Source organism: Hydra vulgaris, chromosome 05 (assembly GCF_038396675.1).
Source record: "Hydra vulgaris chromosome 05, alternate assembly HydraT2T_AEP".
In the NCBI taxonomy this organism is placed as follows: Eukaryota; Metazoa; Cnidaria; class Hydrozoa; order Anthoathecata; family Hydridae; genus Hydra; species Hydra vulgaris.
Genome location: NC_088924.1, coordinates 15678217 through 15697220, shown reverse-complemented (window position 1 = coordinate 15697220; position 19004 = coordinate 15678217). Strand labels below are relative to the sequence as shown.

At 28.5% G+C, this 19004-nt stretch overlaps 2 protein-coding genes and 1 non-coding gene across 3 annotated transcripts in view; all 3 read right to left on the bottom strand.

Moving 5' to 3' along the window:
* trnan-guu (transfer RNA asparagine (anticodon GUU)) lies at nucleotides 1-74 on the bottom strand. The gene has a single exon. It is a non-coding gene; the product is annotated as a tRNA-Asn (tRNA).
* A 9056-nt stretch (nucleotides 75-9130) lies between these two features.
* The window catches only part of LOC136071886 (RUN and FYVE domain-containing protein 2-like), a 54741-nt gene continuing 44867 nt past the window's right edge, over nucleotides 9131-19004 (bottom strand). The window contains exons 16-19 of the mRNA XM_065797500.1: nucleotides 18177-18208; nucleotides 11078-11126; nucleotides 9723-9800; nucleotides 9131-9526 (exon numbers count right to left, since the gene is read on the bottom strand). Coding sequence (XP_065653572.1) covers nucleotides 9383-9526; nucleotides 9723-9800; nucleotides 11078-11126; nucleotides 18177-18208 — 303 coding nt within the window. The 3' untranslated portion in view covers nucleotides 9131-9382. The remainder of the gene's footprint in view (nucleotides 9527-9722; nucleotides 9801-11077; nucleotides 11127-18176; nucleotides 18209-19004) is intronic.
* LOC136080620 (uncharacterized) lies at nucleotides 12086-12927 on the bottom strand. Its single transcript, XM_065797501.1, has 2 exons — nucleotides 12479-12927; nucleotides 12086-12405 (listed from the first exon to the last, which is right to left on the bottom strand). Exons 1-2 carry the CDS (start codon nucleotides 12781-12783, stop codon nucleotides 12222-12224), a joined length of 489 nt encoding a protein of 162 aa, XP_065653573.1. The 5' UTR covers nucleotides 12784-12927; the 3' UTR covers nucleotides 12086-12221.

The window sequence follows — 19004 nt, the reverse complement described above, 5'->3', positions numbered from 1 at the left end:
CGCTCCCGGGTGGGCTTGAACCACCAACCTTTCGGTTAACAGCCGAACGCGCTAACCAATTGCGCCACGGAAGCTTGTTCAAATACTGTTTTTATTTATTCAGTACAAAACGACGTGCTTTATTCTGTTAAATTAATTTTATATAAGTATTATAATAATTAAATCTTTTTAAAGATATATTTTATTTATCGCCAAAAACAAACGATAGTTTTCTAGCAACCTGCCAAGAAATTAAAAAAAAATTAAACTTTTACTTTTAACTACAGCACCAAGTAAGAAAAAAGTAAAACTGATGAACTAAGCTGATGATTTAGATACCAATTTCTTAATGAAATTTTTGTTTTTTTTCAAGCGGAAACTTGCGGAGAAATCTGAAATTATTTCTGATGTAAAGTTGTTTAATAGAACATTGGTGTCTATCAGACAAACTAATGTGGTTATTTGCTCAGTTGTTTAGGAAAAATCCGGCTTCTTTTCTGTTTGTTGTTGTTTGCATAGAATTGTGCAGTGAGATTCCCGAACAGACTAATGCTGTTGAAGATGAATTGAAGAACTGAATTAATATCATCTTTAATTAATAAGAAATAAAAGAAAAACGTAAACTTTTTTTGCAAAAGAAAATTGCAATTAGTAAGAACAAATAGATAAAAATATCACTTTTGTTAAATAACTATTATTTGTTTTGAGTAAAGCAAATTAATATGAAAAGAAAAAAAATAATTTTCCGAATCTATCCTAATTTCTTATTAAATAAAATACTTGTCTGTTGTATTTTGGCTTCCATTATTTTATGATGGTAATTTATTTATTTAAAAGGGTGGAGTAATGGTGGTTTAAGAGGTAATGTGGGTCTAATTAACATTTATCAGTTTTTCAGATAGGTTTTAGGTAGAGTTTTTTTTTTCTATATGTTATAGGTGGTTAAAACAGCTCTTTAAATTTAATTATCAGCTTACAAATTCATAAGTATATTTTTATTTTCAAAAAGGCGCATAGGTTTAAAGAGAGATTTTTTATAGAAAACCTTAAACTTCAGAAAAAGGGTATTAAAAACGGAGTATAATACATAGAAAATGTTTTGCCTTGAAGAATAAATTGCCAGATAATTAGGTTCAATTAATTTAAGACGAAATGATGCATAGTTTCTTTGAAATAGACAACATTTTTGGGTGGGGTAATGTGGGTCTATATGTCAATGTGTATTGTGCCATTAAGAATCTAATGTATATACAACAATAAATACCTTAGAAATGAAATGTTATGATATCATTTTTTTAAAATTAAAACTAGTAGATAACGCAGCATAGTAGTTTTGAAGGATTGCACATTGAACTTTTATTACATAAAAATATCGTTTTTGTAGGATATTGAATCTGTAATATACAGCACAAAAAATTTTGGATAATTTTTAGTTAAGCTTTCAGTTTATATTCTTCCTTAAACATAATTTCATCATGATTTGGCTTTTTAATAGTTCTTCAACTTTTAAATTTGAATAACATGTATTTAATTTGGAGAATTGTAATATGATTTATTCTATATATTAAATAAATTTCGTAAAAAAATAACTATGGGAGTTGAACCACAAGAATGCTTTAAATTCCTTGGAAATTAACTAACAGAAAAAAATATTCATTTTGCGTTACTAATTTAGCGCTTTGAAAAAGTTGTTTTACGTTTAAAACATCTATTTAAGTACTATTATGTTTAAACCTTTGATCATATAATTTAAATATAACACATACTTAATGATTTCGGTCATATTTTACTATAAGTTGGTATATTTCATTTAAAAAGATAAAAATGTAACTTAAATATTACCCCATTAAGCGGGGTATTGTGGGTCTATAGAATACAACTCAAAGTAGTGCTCCTTACAAAATTTTAAAAGTTATATAAAAACTTTTTTTGATGTAGTTTACTAAAAATGACGATTAATCATAATGTTAAGAAACTTTTATTTGAGTATATATTTAATGAATATTACCTTTATCTTTTAATATTGTTGCTTTTTTTATATTACTGTATTTATAAAACTATTATTACTTTTATTTTATACTTTTATGTCTTGTTTAACTCTACTACTAATATTATTGTTACCATTAATATTCCTTTGTTTAAGAAATCTTATTAATATTATTTGTAATAATAGTGATAGTGATTCCATTGTAGTAATAGTTCTATGGTTATTGTCCTAATTTTTGCTAATGTTATATTTATTTTAATAACTTCTGTCATAGTTATAAACTTTACTATAATTATTTTTACCATAGTTTTTATAATTAGTTATAATTTTTAGCAAAGTTATCATGTTATAATCACTATTTGTAATGTTTTCTTTATTCATATTATTTTCATTATTATTATAATACTTTATTTCAATTAATAATATTATCTTTATTTATTAGCGCTTTTTTTTTTTTTCCTTTTTTATTTTATTTTAAATTCTTTCTGAATTTTATTTATAGTTTTTTAGGTGTCACTCCATTGACAAGTTTTTAATTATATGATTGACACCTAACCTTATTTGAGAGTTTATAAAGTATTATTTTAAACTTTCATATTTTATGGTTAAATAAATGAAAAACTATTCGGATAGTTTTTAAAAAAAAAATTGTTTTGTTATATATATATATATATATATATATATATATATATATATATATATATATATATATATATATATATATATATTTTTTTTTTTTTTTTTTTTTTTTTTTGCTCAAAGTCAGAAATAAGTAAAAATAAACTCAGATTATCCCACCCTAACCTTAATTAATATAATTTATTTATTTATATAATATAATATAAAGTATAAATACTTTCTATTTAATCAATTTTAACGCTTAAAACGAAAGTTATTCATGACAACTTGACTTGACATGCGTAGACAACTTGTTTAAATTGATAGGGTGAGAGGGTAGGGGGGGGGGGATTGAGAAAGGGCAAAAAAGAGAAAGGGCGCCAGCAATCTGTCTCAACAATGAAACTTTTCCAGACTCTGCAGTAATATCTATCTTTTTTATATAGAACGATAAAGCATGTCTTTAGGGGTTCTATAAGTTTATTTTAAGGTGTAAAATATGTATGTAATTTACACCTTAAAGTAAATATTCGTAACTGTATTGCTCACATTGTAACTCATTTCAAGTAAAAAAAGGTAAAAAAACTTAATAACAATAAACCACTTAATTATAAACCACCTAAAACTACCGGAGATTCAAACGTTTGTATGGATTTATATGGAGATCTGTGTATCTATGGGACATGCATGGGTACGTTGTACTTAGAATGCAAAATGCTTAAATTTTATCAAAACGATAATATTAATTGAATAGTATTCAGAACATTTCTATATATTTCTAATCAACGGATTGGTAGTACTAATTTGTTCATTCCCATCGTTATTACATACCTATTTGTTCAATACCATCAGTATTCTCTTCTATTCTGAGTGCAATAATTTTCTTTTGATGAACCATTACGGATAAAGACAAAGACAAAGCATCGACTGCTTTGTCTTTGTCTTCATCCGTAATGGTTGACATCAAAACACTTTCAGGATGACCAAAATAAAAGTTTCTTTACTGAAAAAACTTTCTAGGCGATTGCTATTGTATCAGGGTTATTAAGACTTTTCATAATCATAAAAAAGCTCCGTACTTCTTCCCGTTTCCAAAATTATTCTTGATTAAAAACCAGCAAAAGCAGTAAACTTTGGTGATGTAATCAATAATTTTTATCAGACTTGGGTTTTATAATCGATATATATATATATATATATATATATATATATATATATATATGTATATATATATATATATATATATATATATATATATATATCTATACATATATATATGTATTTATATATATATATATATATATATATATATATATATATATATATATATATATATATATATATATATATATATATATATATGTATATATATATATATATATATATATATATATATATATATATATATATATATATATATATATATATATATATATATATATATATATATATATATATATATATATATATATATATATATACAGTATTGGACAAAACGATTGCAACCAACATCGAACAATGCTAAAAAGTGTTCCTAACTTTACATGTCTTAAAAACGAAACGAACTATACTACCACAGCAAACAGTTCAGGAGTCTGGAGTCATAGCATGCCATGACATGAGCAATCAGCTGACAGGTGACAGCACACAGGCAGAATTTCGTTGACAATTGCCATTTTGCAGCAGACCAAACAAGTGCAACTTTTTTGGTTTGTTTCATTTTCTTAAGTCTGGTCCGTGTCAACGTCACGGAAGTTTTTTAATAATTAAAGGACGTATCCAGAAGTTTACAAAATCATGCAGAAGCTTCCAAAATTTTCCAGAAGAAGCATCTGGAAGCATCCAGAAGCATCAAGAAATATCCAGAAACATTCAGAAGCATCCAGACGCATCCAGAAGCTTTCAGAAGCATCGAAAAGAAGCATCGAAAAGAAGCATCAAGAATCTTCAAGAACAGGTTCACACAGGTTCATTTTACTATATAAGAGACATGTAAATCGACATGTAATTCAGTCAGTATATGGAAGTCAATCAGTCAGTATTATTAAGACAGTTTATCGAAGTGAGTTTTATCAAAGTGTTTTATCGAAGAAAATCAATACAAGAAGTGAAATACAACAAGTGTTTCATTACATCAATACACTCCACATTCAACCAAGACGTTGTGTTCCACAGAGCATTATTGTATTATCACAAGGTAAATGTAACACGGTAAGCCTTGAGAAGCGTGATTATTTATTTTTATTATTTTTATGACTTCAAGTGCAAAAATGGCTTCCGACAGTCTTGGATTGGAACTAAGAAAGAAAATTATTGGCGATTACGTAAGTGGAAAGTTACAAAAAAGTATTCGTGATAAATATCGCGTGAAAAAATGGACCGTATCAAGACTATGTTCCAAATATCGTTCTACGGGGAAGTTGGCAGCAGAAAACAAAGGTGGAAGACCGCGTTCCACCACTTCTAGAGAGGATTCTATGATCGTCAGATCCGTCAAGAAGGATCCTTGGATATCATCAGTCGAGATACAAAAGCAATTAGAGCTGCCTGTATCGGACCGAACAATCAGACGACGTGCTGTTGAAGCCGGATTGTTTTCTCGACGCCCTGCAAAGAAACCGTTGATTTCACTAAAAAACCAGAAGAAAAGACTCCTGTTTGCTACATCTCATATTGACTGGAATCTGCAGAAATGGCGAACTGTCCTGTTCAGTGATGAATCGAAGTTCAACATTATTGGGAGCGATGGCATTTGCCGTGTACGTCGACCGGCCGGAAAACGCCTCGATTTACGTTACTACCATAAAACCGTGAAGCATGATGGAGGCAATGTAATGGTCTGGGGGTGTTTTTCTGCTAACGGTCTAGGTCCAATAAATCGAAACGATGGAATAATGGACCGTTTCATGCATAAAAATATCCTGAAAGATGTTATGTTACCTCATGCTGAATGGAATATGTCAATAAAATGGCTTTTTTAGCAAGACAACAATCTGAAACACACAGCAAAATTAGTCAAGCAGTGGTTTCAAGACAACCACCTATCGGTGATGGATTGGCCGCCTCAATCTCCGGATCTCAACCCTATCGAGATCCTGTGGGAGATCGTCAACCGCAGAGTTAATCGTGAAGGTGTTCGTAATAAGGATCAACTGTTTGAACAAATCCAAAAGGCCTGTGCAGCGATTCCACAAAGCTCCTGATCGAATCTATGCCTCGAAGATTCAAGGCTGTGATCGGCAACAAAGGATTCTCCAAGAAATATTGATAGCGAAATACAGCTTGGTCAACATTTTGTCGATTTGCACTTGTTTTGTCCAGAAGGAAATCAACTTTCTTTAATACTTTTGATTAATTTATTAATTTTTGTGTACAAATAATGAACCTTGTGATGAATAAAACTTGAAGAACTTTGTCTCTAAACAGTTACATAGTTATTTCTCTAAATTGAAAAAATGCAGCACTTTTATATAAAGCAACTAAATTAGCATTATTTGGTTGCACTCGTTTTGTCCGATACTGTATGTATATGTATATATATATATATATATATATATATATATATATATATATATATATATATATATATATATATATATATATATATATATATATATATATATATATATATATATATATATATATATATATATATTATTGAAGCAGACAATTTGCAAACGTGAGCCACCTGGCATAATTTCCGGGAGGAGTATTTATGAAGTATTTCTTAGTTTGTACATCCAAATTTTGGAATACTCACATAATAGCATTGCAAGCTTTAAATAATTATTTCTGATCTTTACTGATATCATGAATGACGTCATCAGGCATATTAATGTTTACTCAATTTGCACTGGCAAAGTCAACTATCGGTAGATAATGAGGTCTGTCGATACAAGTTTTAAATAAACGAATGATGCCATTTTTCTAGCCCGTGTTTACATTGGTATCATCACAAATAACCCTTGGTAAAGTAAAAAGATAATTTCTGTCATTTAAAACTGAAATGATTTCCTCTGCAACATCAACTTACCAATTTGTGGGAAAATATGATCAATGTAGACGTTGTTGGGATATGAGAAAATAGCGTAATGATTCTTTGATGGAAGTGGTCCTGTTAACTTTACCATCGTCTTGTTCCAATAATCTTAAGTTTTTGTCTATACAGCCATCAAAACCAATCCCAATTATTTCTGTGGCCAATTCTGAATGTTCTTCAACATTTTTTTGTCGCCACAGGTTTCTTCGCCTTCTTAATTTTGCTGAAAATATGTATTGTGGTGAATCAAATGATATATCTTAACATTAACGATTATGCACAGGTCCCTGATACAACAATAACGTAAATGTCAAATACTTCATTGAACGAACTAAATTGATGCTGAGATAAATTTCTATTTTCACCAACATATTTTTTTAATTGTTTTGTGTCAGTAACCAATTTATCCAAGCTTTTCAGAATGCTAATATAGGAAATCATTGAAAAGCCCGCTCTCGATCATATGCTAACCAAGTTATCAGCCAATATCTTATTTACGTCTCTGATCGGTGGTTCTACAGAATCTAAGGATTATGAGAAGGTTTTTGCGCATCTGATGAATAAATTTTGCTTAAAGACTTCTGCTATTTTCGGCAATTAACTTTCTGGTTTGGATAAACTTAATCTTTATACAATCTAAAACGAGTAAAAATAAAAAATCGTTTGCAATCCACATTTAATATAAATAAATAAAAACATGTCATGTAACGTAAATATCAGGAGAAATGTGAACGTAAATATCAGGAGCCCACAAATCAGTGCACAAACATTCGAACAATCATACAATGCGTTAAACTTTAACATAAACAATCAAAACATATTCAAAGTATGCATATTGCGAGTGATAAAGTAAAAATGACGTTAGAATTAGGTTTAATGCAAAAAAATGGATACAGTTAATTCATTAAAGTTTAAAATATTGCATTTTAGTTATTGGTGAATTCGAACTATTTCAAGACATTTTAAAAATTCAAAAAAAAAATTTCCCCTAAGATGTTAAAAATGCTCGAATTTTAATCGTTTACTTATTAGATTCATATTATAACAACTATTTGCAGTAGTAGGGATAAAATAAAAAAAGTATGACCCAACTTAGGCTATAGGCCCGAATTTTCTACATGATACATCGTTTTGACGTTTAATGATTTCAAACTTTAGAGATTATTAAACAATTTAAGCAAAAGTAACTATTTTGTTTAAATTCTTATGATATATTTACTATTGGATTAAATTCTTATGATATATTTACTATTTGGATTTGAAAAAAACTGTTAATTTTAAAGCTAAAGCTTGCTATTTTTTATCATTCTGTATTTTTGCTTATTCAATAATATTTTTGTACTTTTTTTTAATTTTGTAAACTAAAAATTTTCATAGTCTCAAAACTATTTTTATCTTAATAATCAAAAACATTTAGCTGCTAACTTAATAATTTCAACTTTCTGTTTTCGAGGGTATTTAAACTTTTTATTAAGTTTGCCTTGCAATTCTTGCCGATCAAACTTGATCGGCCATAATTAATATTAGGAGGTCAAAATATCATTTTTTTCAAAAGTTGATGATCATTGATTGGCCATTATTTCCAGCGCTTCACTAATTAGTTTGCTAATAAAGTTAAGGGAGGTTGGTAATCTTTTAAAATATATTTTATTTAAAAAAATTCGACATAATTTAAGTATCCAAATTCATGTTACTAAATTGTTTTAACTAACAACTTTTAATAGTGGTGGTATACAAATCCAGCCAACTCAGCATTGAGTAGTACTTCGGTACACAAAAACATTTTTTAATAATGGAGACTGCTTTGGATTATTTTTTATGACTACTTGTAGCTGTTCCTATGCTTTAATATAATAAAATCTTTGGATATAAGAGTATTGTATAGCAAAATATAGCAAGAAATTTAAATAAATAAAAAACAAACAAAATTAAAAATTATTAAAAATGATAAATATTTTCTTTAAAAACGCTTTTTTCCCCTTTAGTACACGATACCTGTTACGTGTTCAGTGCATAGCAGGTAGAAAATACTGTACAGCGATAAGCATCTAAACATCCTGTACTGTGCAGTGTTTGTTACCTTAACTGAACGCTGAGTACTACCGTTAAGTTATACCTACCTACCACCAAACTAAACTCTTTAACCATCGATACTTTGCACTTTCAGTTGAGTAATGTCCAGCAATTATGATTTGGGGTACAACTTGCCGATGGGCAAAACATAGCTCTAAGTAAATAGAAATTAATGTTCCTAGTAAAATTAAAAGCAGAATTTTTTTTACCCGAATTTAATCTCATTGGCAGCTGTGATTTCTAATATTTTTTGCTCAATTTCTATCATTAATTTAGCTGATATTTTAATAAAGTATATTTGTTGAAACTTGTTAAAGGTGTTAACTAACTAAAGGTGTTTTCCTTCAAAACGCAGAAAATTTATCTCCAGGACGTATACGTTTGGGTATTTGCGATGGATTTTTTCGAAAAAACGTTATAAGCATTAATTATGATTTTTAGAGATTGTTATTAAATTTATACTAAAAAAATTTACAAATATCATCTTACATACTGTACATACATTTCCTTTTTTATTATTTTAATTGAGCTCAGTTTAAAATCAAATTTAAATCAATAATTTAACTGCACTCTTCTTAACAAAAATGATATAATAGTCACTTAATACATTTATCAAGGTTTTTTAAAGTTTACTATTTTTAGAAACTAATTATTTGAACTGCTGGGATTAGGAGGACTAATTAATTTCAGTTCGGTTTCGGAGTGCATCTGGAAAGTAGTGCTTCATAGCATGTATCACAAACACGCACAGGTTTTGCAGAGGACTTTAGAGCAAGAGTATTGTCCGAGCATGAATGACAGAATATCCCACCACAGTTTCGACAATGGTGCTACAAAAAAGTATATATATTTTATATAAGTTATTAAACAAAAGATTCTTTTTACAGATAACAATGTTAACATTATTTTAAATATTACGATATTTTGAAACAAAACACACAGACACGTACACACAAATACGTTGGTGGAGTAATTTTTAACAATAAAAAACAAATAAACCAAAGCTAATTTAAAAATAAAAAATACTTTTCGTTTAGATAGTGAAAACTGCTGTATGCAAAGTTGACATTCATTGGCATCTTTATCTTCTTGCCATAACTTATCCTAAAAGTTATTTAATCCTTATTACTGATAGTTTAAAAAACTATAAAAATACAAAAACTATTTGGTGTGTGAATATTATATTCGTACAAATTTGGGGGTGTAAAAATTATAATTGATTATGTTTCAAAAGTACTCAAAAGAGGTGATTTTGGCTCAAGATTGACAGTACAGACGAAAAAGTTGGTTAAGATTTTGGTGTGTAAATCAAGAAGATTTTGATTGATACAGCAAAACCGCAAATCTTTTGTCCAGAGTCAAATCAAGAAACATATTTGTTTTAAGAAATATATTACGGGGCACAAAATTTGTTTCTTAAAACAAAAAGTTTAATTTTTGTATAAAGATCGCAAAATCGTAAATCTATGGTCCAAAGTTAAAAATCAATTCTTAAAACAATAAATATATTTCTTATTTTGAGAAATAAGTTGCAGGGTGGGAAACTTATTTTTTAATAAGAATATTTAATAAGTACACTTGCTGTGTAAACGATGCTTAATAAAGATTATGTAAAACGCAAGAAAGATTGTTGGGGTTAATCATTTAACCATCGCCAAACGATTGCATAGCATGTCTTTATTTTACGGGCAAAGAAATATTACAACAGCAGAAATAGAAGTGTTTTTTGCACTGTTTAGTTACTGGCAAGTGGATCCATTACAATAATCCAAAGTGTTAAAAATCATAAGTTAAGTCAGGACAACCATCAACTTTGAAAACAAAGCCAAATATTCATGAACCCAATCTTAGTATCCGTATTTCGTGAGACCGACTGGTTGTAGCCAAAAGCAAAACCTAATATTCATGGATCCAAGGTCTGTATTTTGTGGGACTAACTTGATTCTTGTGAAAGATAGATAGCTTTAAGCTATCTATCATTTACAAGAACTTGTTAAAAAATACAATTGATATCTCCCATCTAACCACAGAGGAAAAAAATTTATAATAACAAAGATAAAATTTTGCAGCAGAACATTTTTGCATTAAAAAACATAATCTGCAATAACAAAAATGTTTTTTTTACTTTATTTGTAAAAAAATTAAATGAAATATTAGTACTATTTAAATTCTATTAAAAATATGTTATTTGAAAATAACATATTTTTAATAGAATTTAATATGTTATTTGAAACCAGAGTAAACACAAAGTAACGACAAAGTGACAGCAGTTAATAAAAGAAATTTACAATTATAAAAAAGGAATTTTATATTGAAATATTTTTATTTTTTCATCTGACACTATATTTTATTATTAAAAAAAAAGAAAAAAAAAAGTTTACTTTCATTGCAATCTGCAGCTCTCTCATTTCATCAACTTGGGAATGCGACCTAAAGATAATAAAAAAGTTTTTAATACAAAAAAGAGAAACAACCTTAGAAGATGCTTACCTTTTCAATTAATTGTATTTATGGTTTTAATGAGAGATTAGTAGTGAATGATAATCCAAGAAAACGTAAAGAAGCGAACTCATAAGGAGAATTTGTTAATATAGGACAATATTACGATACTTGTTTACAATAAATAACTGAGTTTTGTTTGAGTTAAAATTCACAAGTCACTGCAAGCCCCTAGCTGTTACAGTAGTGAGATCAGATTTAAGTTGCCTTTTCTAAGCGATTGAAAAAAGAAGACGTTTTGTCAAGACAGGAGTATAATGTTAAGCCATCAGCAAATAGAGCCACTTTAGTTCTAAGACTGTCAGTAAGAACATTAATGTAGATAAGAAAAAATACAGGATAGAACACTGAGGTACCCCAGAAGTTACTGGAAATGAAGAAGAGTGTTTTCCTTAGATATGACTTTTATACTGCAGTTTGAAAAATTCTGTCTTAAAAATTTCCCATAAACACCTATGAAGCAAGCTTATGAAGAAGACCAGCAAGTCAAATTTCTTAGAAAGCTATAGAGATGTCAAGTGTCGCAGCCACTGTCTCGCCGCCTCCATCTAATGAACAATGGAACCCTTCAGTCAGCTTTAAAATAAGATGATTGAAAACCATATTAATTGTCAGAGTGTAAGTTATGACTCAAGATGGAACGTTGGCAACACATTTATTAAAGACTCAAAGACCAATATTAATAACAAATACTGTAAAATGGGGTTACTTGGGTCAAAAATGAAACACCTTACCTAATAATTTTTAATGCATAATATCTACAGGATTGGTTATTATATATTATAATAATCATATTAACACCTTTTTTTCTATTGCAAATATAAATCATGGCATTAAAATATTGCCATGATTTTGAATAATTTTGTACCTGACTCAAGTTAAGCTAATTTTGGGGTTACTTAGGTCAGTTATTCAATTAAGTTTGTCAAAGACATGAAAAAGTACAAAATTCAAAAATATATTTACAAAACCAAAATAAACAAACAAAATGCACTTCCTATAAAAATTACACCCAAAAAATAAAATTCATTTCATGAAATAAATCCAATACTTATTTACACATAAGCTTCTTATTTCATTTTTGTCAAAGTTACACTTTGAAACTCCTCTTCTTTGCACTTCAGGCATTTCCAGTACTTCCACAATGAAGAAATCATCTATTACCAAGTTGTCTTCAATTGTAGGCCAAACAAATTTATTTTCTGTATTCCTAAATTAAAAGGGCAACAAAATAGTAGTAAATTGTAGGAAAATAATTTTGAATTAAAGTAACTCTGATTTACCTGTAGTGTCTCATGAAGATAATTTCACATTTGTGGATGTCTCTGCTTGTACCTGGCTGAATGCTTTGAATTTTTCCAATAAAGTATTTTACTCCTCCATTCTCCATAGATATTTTTGTTAATATGAACAAACCTTCAGTATATTCCTTTTGATTGTATATCCCTGTGAAAGTCCGCCCGGAGTTTTTTATATCAGCAATATTTTGATCCTCATCATCTGAAAAAGTAGACTGGTCATTATTAGTATTAGAAAGATTTTTTTCATTATTTTTAGTCATCTCTTGTAAATCATTTTCTAAATCCATCAAAGATACACAACAGCCTGGTTCAACATTAAACTTTTTTTTCTTTTTAACTGGTTGGTCAATTTCACTTGCGCCATCAATCTTATCTTTAGTGAATCGTTGATTTTCAAAGTACTCAATTTCTTATTTAGATTTTGGTGAATGTCAATCAATATGTTAGCTCCATTCTGAATTGGATGTACTTCTGGTTCTGATGATGACAAATCTGGCAGTTGTCTAATTATAATATCCCTAGATATAGGATGTAAACCAGACGTTTTAAATCCCGCTTTAATGTTTTCACTCATATTTGGAGATAATTCTTTGATAAGATCTTTTAATTAATATGGAAATATGGGTTTAGGTAAGTTCTTCAAACTAACTGTTTGTTTCCAAACAACAAAATTTGCCTCCGAGCTATTTTTATGGGTATCTATCTGCAGCAAACGGGTGGAATTTGGCGGAAGAAAAATAAATTAAATAATATTTTCTTCCTACTTTTGAATCATATTATTAGATAGATGGGTACCAGTCAAAAAATGCCTAATCTCCAATTAGGCATTTTTTGCCTATTAGATTGTTAAAATATTTTAATGGAACATTCATGAGCCAGTCTTCCTCCTTTTCATAAGGCATCATACAGGTGTGTAGCTTTGTAAACTGTATAAATTGGTAACATCCTTCCTGATGCACACCCTGACACCATCAATGATATTGATGTTTTACTGTGGTCTAATACTCTAGTTACTCTTTTTGTTCCTCGTTTTGTCAAGACTTTCTTACAAGTGGGTCATCAGTCAAATTTGTCTCATCATAGTTTACTATATTATCTGGATTAACATCCTTAAGTGATACTTGTATTTCATCAAAATATTTATTTATTACAGAGTGATTGACTGAAGCCCTTGATGTCTTTATATTTAATGCGTTTCGTAAAGATAAGCATCGCCTTTTGGCAAAGTTATAGCACCAATCAATTCCTGGAGTACTACTTTTAAACTGCTTAATATTTTTTTTAGTTTTATCTACACATTATTTGACCCATTCCATCAAATCATGGCAGTCTAATGGATATCCCCAATTACAAGCAATTTATAATTTTTACTAAGGCAGCTTCTTCTTCATTACATCCACAAGATCATTAAGTGTACAAGGTCGGCCATAAGATTTAAGAGACTTTTTACATTTACATGACCTTCTTAGTGTTTCTAAGGTATCTTTAAATTTTATTACTACCTCCCTAATTGACTTTCCTTTATTAATCTATGTCAAAGCCTTCTCAACCATTTCATAAGAATAATTGGAATATTGCCTTGCACCTAATTGTCTATTTTCTCTGCATCTAAAAATGAAGGAGTTTTACATTTTCAAATTATTTTTGTAAAGACACAAAATATTGCTTGATGTAGGTCACTAGTATTAAGCAGTACTAACTTAACAAATAAAATCAAATATAATCTGAACAAGTTTATAAGATATAATTGTCTTTATAAATTACTATTACAAAACAACTGTTTTTTTTGAATAAATGTTGACCCAAGTGACTCCCAAAGGCCATATTTCTTAAAAAATTAATTTTTTCTAAATCTGCTCAATTATTACAGTTGTAATATTGCAACATGTGATATAAATATTAGCACTAGTAAATTTGATATATACCTTTCCCTCCTATAAAGCTACTGTAAAAAATATTTAATAAAGAATTTACCTTAATATTATTTTAAAAACAATACAAATTTGTTAATTTTCAAGCATATAGTTATTTTTGTATTTTTAAAGTCATGAAGAAATATTACTATTTATCATCCAAAAAAATTGACTGTCAATTCCATGTGTTAACTAGTCGAATTGACCACTTTAAAGTTTTTTAAAATTAAATTAGAAATATGCGCGACTCAAAATGTTTCAAATCGTGATTTAATGATAAGTTTAATGGAATAATTATGTTTTTAAATCTAAGCATTGGCATTTTTTTCAAGCATTTTAAACTTTCATATATACTTGCAATTAGTGTATTCTGTGAGATGCATGCTTATCTAAAATAATCCTTCAAAGTGTTTGCTGATACAGCATCCTATGATCTAACAAACATGGCTTCAAAATTGCAACAACATTCAACGTTGAACTTTTGAAGTTTTTTATTAGCATTGATATATTTAATCTCACAACATTTCGAAAAGCAATATCATGCCTATTTTTCTACCAAACTAGCCATTGTTATGAATTCTTAAAGAGAAACAAGTTCATACCTTAAGTTAACCTTAGAAAATAAGAATTAATTAAACTTACTAAAACAAATTATTTATTGAGATGTTAACCAAAAAACCTTTTCCTTTTTAATGCCATATTGTCTTTGAGAAGGAAAGTTCCGGGTTGTTAATTTTTTTTCTCTAAAGAAACCTAGTTTTATTAAATTCTTTGACATCAACATAAGAATTGTTAGTAAAGCTAAAGTATGTTTTATATTTTTTATTATATTATATTTTAATGTTTGGGTTTTCTCTTTTTTTAATATTTATGTATATTTATAAATATAACGTATAATAAAACTTTTTTTTACAAAACAGAATTTTAATAATAACTTGCTAATTTGGTATTGCTTAAAGAATTTTTCTTTAAACTATAAAAAGTTTTAAAAATACTCTGTTAGTTTAATGGAGCGAATTAAATATGGCTGCAGGTTGTTAAAAGCAAGTCTCTTTAATAAAATCTGAAAACCAAAAATAATATTTTAGGTTTTTATATATAATAAAATATAATTTTTTTTCTTTGGTTTTTATATAATAAAAAAAGTATAAAAATATATTTGTTGGTGAAAAGAAAATACTTTTTTTTTTCTTTTTTTTTAGTTAAAGTAGTTATTAAATATTTGACAGAAGAGCAAAAGATATAATTGGTAGCCATCGCAATCTTGAGGAAATTGAAAAAACCATCAAAAGAGACTCATGCTTATTAGTGAAAAAGTGTTTAAATAATGAACTTTATGAAAATTTTACTAATCACTTCGAAACCATTAAACATAAAAATGTATCATACAAGAAATATTGTTGAGACTTCCGAAAATAAAACTTGAAATGACAAAAAACTCTTTTTACATTGCAGGAGCAACACGTTTTAACAAGTTACCTTCGGACATTTAACAAGTTATCTTCAGACATTTAACAAGTTACCTTCAGACATTTAACAAGTTACCTTCGGACAAATAACAAGTTACCTTCGGACAAATACGGCAGAAACTATCACTATTTAAAAAAAAACCACATTTTAAACAACCACATTTTTTTTGAGCAGCATTAACGTACGCTTTACTAATTTTAATACTTTTTATACTATTTGCTATTTTCGGATAATTATAATTTCTGTTGATATGTTGATAACAGATAATTATAATTTCTGTTGACATGTTGATAACAGATTTTATAACTGAAAATGTATATCCTGTATAAATATCATTTTAATAAATAAATAAAGAAAGAAATAAAGAAAGAAAAGTCAGATCAAAGTTTAGATTTTTCATTTTGTCAAAAGTGACATATGAGAACTGAAACACTTCATACACTGAAATGCAGCGAAAAAGTTTTATTATAATCACAAATTTAAAAAGGAAAAACCCAAGCATAAATTAAAATCTTTAAAAAAACCTGTAAGACTGTAAACTTAGGAGATAATAAAGGTATGAGAATCACTTGTCTCCTACAATCATTGGATCTAAACTGTAAAATAATAAATACAATACAAGAATTGATTTGTAAATTGTCTTTTGTGTGAACAAAATCGGAATTTCTTTTAATTTTCTGCATTTTCAAATAAGTGTTTTCAAAAAACTTTTTTGTCATATTCGAACAAAAAATCAATTTAATCTTTTTTTTTTTACATATTAGGTCTAGGAATTAATTCATGCACTTTTTAACAGAAAATTGAAGGTTTATTTCAAAAACTAAATGGATGAATACATTAATGAAAATAGAGTCCATCGCTAGTCACTTCTTTTGCCCATCTTTCTGGCAATTTACAAATTCCGTGTCGAAAAAATGTTTCATCCTTAGAAGTGATCCAATAAGAGACCCATTTTTCAATATTTTCTGAAGAAGTGAAGCGCTGTCCAATCAAATCGTTATTCATGCAATTGAACAAGTAGTAGTCAGAAGGAGCAATGTCCGGAGAATACGGCGGGTGGGGTAACACTTCCCATCCGACATTTTCCAAATAGTTTTTGACAGGTTTTGCAACATGTGGTCGAGCGTTATCATGCTGAAAAATGAGTTTATCATGTCTGTTACACCAATCTGGTCGTTTTATGACCAGAGCTTGCTTCAAATGCATTAATTTTCATCGATAACGTTCTCCATTAATAGTTTCACCAGGTGTCAGAAGCTCATGGTACACCACACCTTTCATATCCCACCATATACACAGCATAACCTTTGCACAGTGAATATTCCGTTTGGGTTGTGATGGACCTGGTTCACCTGGATTTACCCAGGTTTTTTTTTGTTTAGGATTCTTGTAATAAATCCATTTCTCATCACCAGTAACGATTCGATGCAAAAATCCCTTTCTTTTCTGTCTTTCAAGCAGCAATTCAAAAACGGTCTTCTTTCCACGTCTCTGCCTTTCAATTCATGTGGAACCCAATGAGACATTTTTTGAATCATACCCATGGCTTTGAGGCGTCTGGAAACTGTTGATTGTTCAACTCCTAACGATTTTGCAAGGTCCTCTTGCGTTTGACAAGAATCCTGATCGAGCAATGCTGCTAATTCTGCATCTTCAAATTTTTTCGGCTGTCCTGGTCGCTCTTGGTCTTCCAAACAAAAATCACCACTTTTAAACCGTGCAAACCACTTCTGACATGTTCGCTCAGCTAGAGCATGGTCACCATAAACTTCAACCAAAATACGATGACTTTCGGTAGCACTTTTCTTCATGTTAAAGTAATGAAGAAGAATCCCCCGCAAAAAGACTTTATCAGGAACAAAAGTCGACATTATCAGTTAAATTAAAAATAGCGTTGTTTACGCTTAAATCAAACGATTTATAATGAAAATGATGCGCAATAACAGTGATCTTCGCACGCATGCGTAGCTAAACGAAACGCTGAGACAATAAGCTAGTTTCGTAATCCCTTGTCAAACCACACAAATTAATTCCTAGACCAAATACTTTTTATCATTTTTTTTTTAATCATTTTTATTTTTTATTTTTTACATACGTTTTATCATTTTTATTTCTTTTTTTTTTTCTTTTTTGATTATGTCAATATTTATAATTTCATTTGCAACATTTCTAAACAAAAACAAATAAATAAATTCCAAATCATTAGATTGAAAATGAGAGAAAAAAAAAATCCTTCACAATAATAGCCACCCAAACAACAGAAAATGAAATATTTTTAACAAAAAGTTAACTCTTACATATTAAGTTTCTTGCCCATTTCTTCAAGAGCCTAATTAAAAAATAAAAAATAAAACAAAAATCTGCATCAAAGTATTATAACCTTCTACCATTAAATTTGTTTTATTTGCATTGTATATTCTTTATTTAATTGCAATATAATATTTGTTATTTGTTTGGAATATATTTTCTTTACTTTTGAATAAACATTTTTACACTACTTGCTAACAACTTTTGTTAATTTTTGAATGAACATGAGTTAATTTTAATAAGACATTTTTGAATGTTAATAAAAATTGCTCAAAATTTTAATAAAAATGTGAAATGTTATATTACAAACTGGTTGCATTCATTTTCAACCAATTAAATGCAACCAATGTTTATAACAGTTTTGGCCATAAAGATTCGACCAATCATAATTTTTATAGTTAATTACCTTTAAATGCAAAAAATGCACGCTGGAAACATGCTAACAATCCCAAGTTGTTTGGACTTAAATAAATTAGAAATTTATTGGAACTATCAACCAATAAGAGAGTTGCTTATATGCTCTATATATAAGATTCATTGCATAAAGTCAACAGATGGAATTGAGAGAAATCCTGTGGAAGACCAAGAATTACTTAAAAAAGAAACAGTATGATACAGCATTTGGTTGTGAAAAACATATAGATTTAAAGTTAATTAATTACAACCATTAATTATAAATTAATGTTCTTGCTGGCAACATATTCTAATTTTCCTTTCGTTTTGATTTTGTTTGTTCAATGGGTAATCAGATCTTTTTAGCTGTTTTTGTATAAATAAATGTATATACTATGTGTATCTACGTGTGAGTGTGTGTGTGT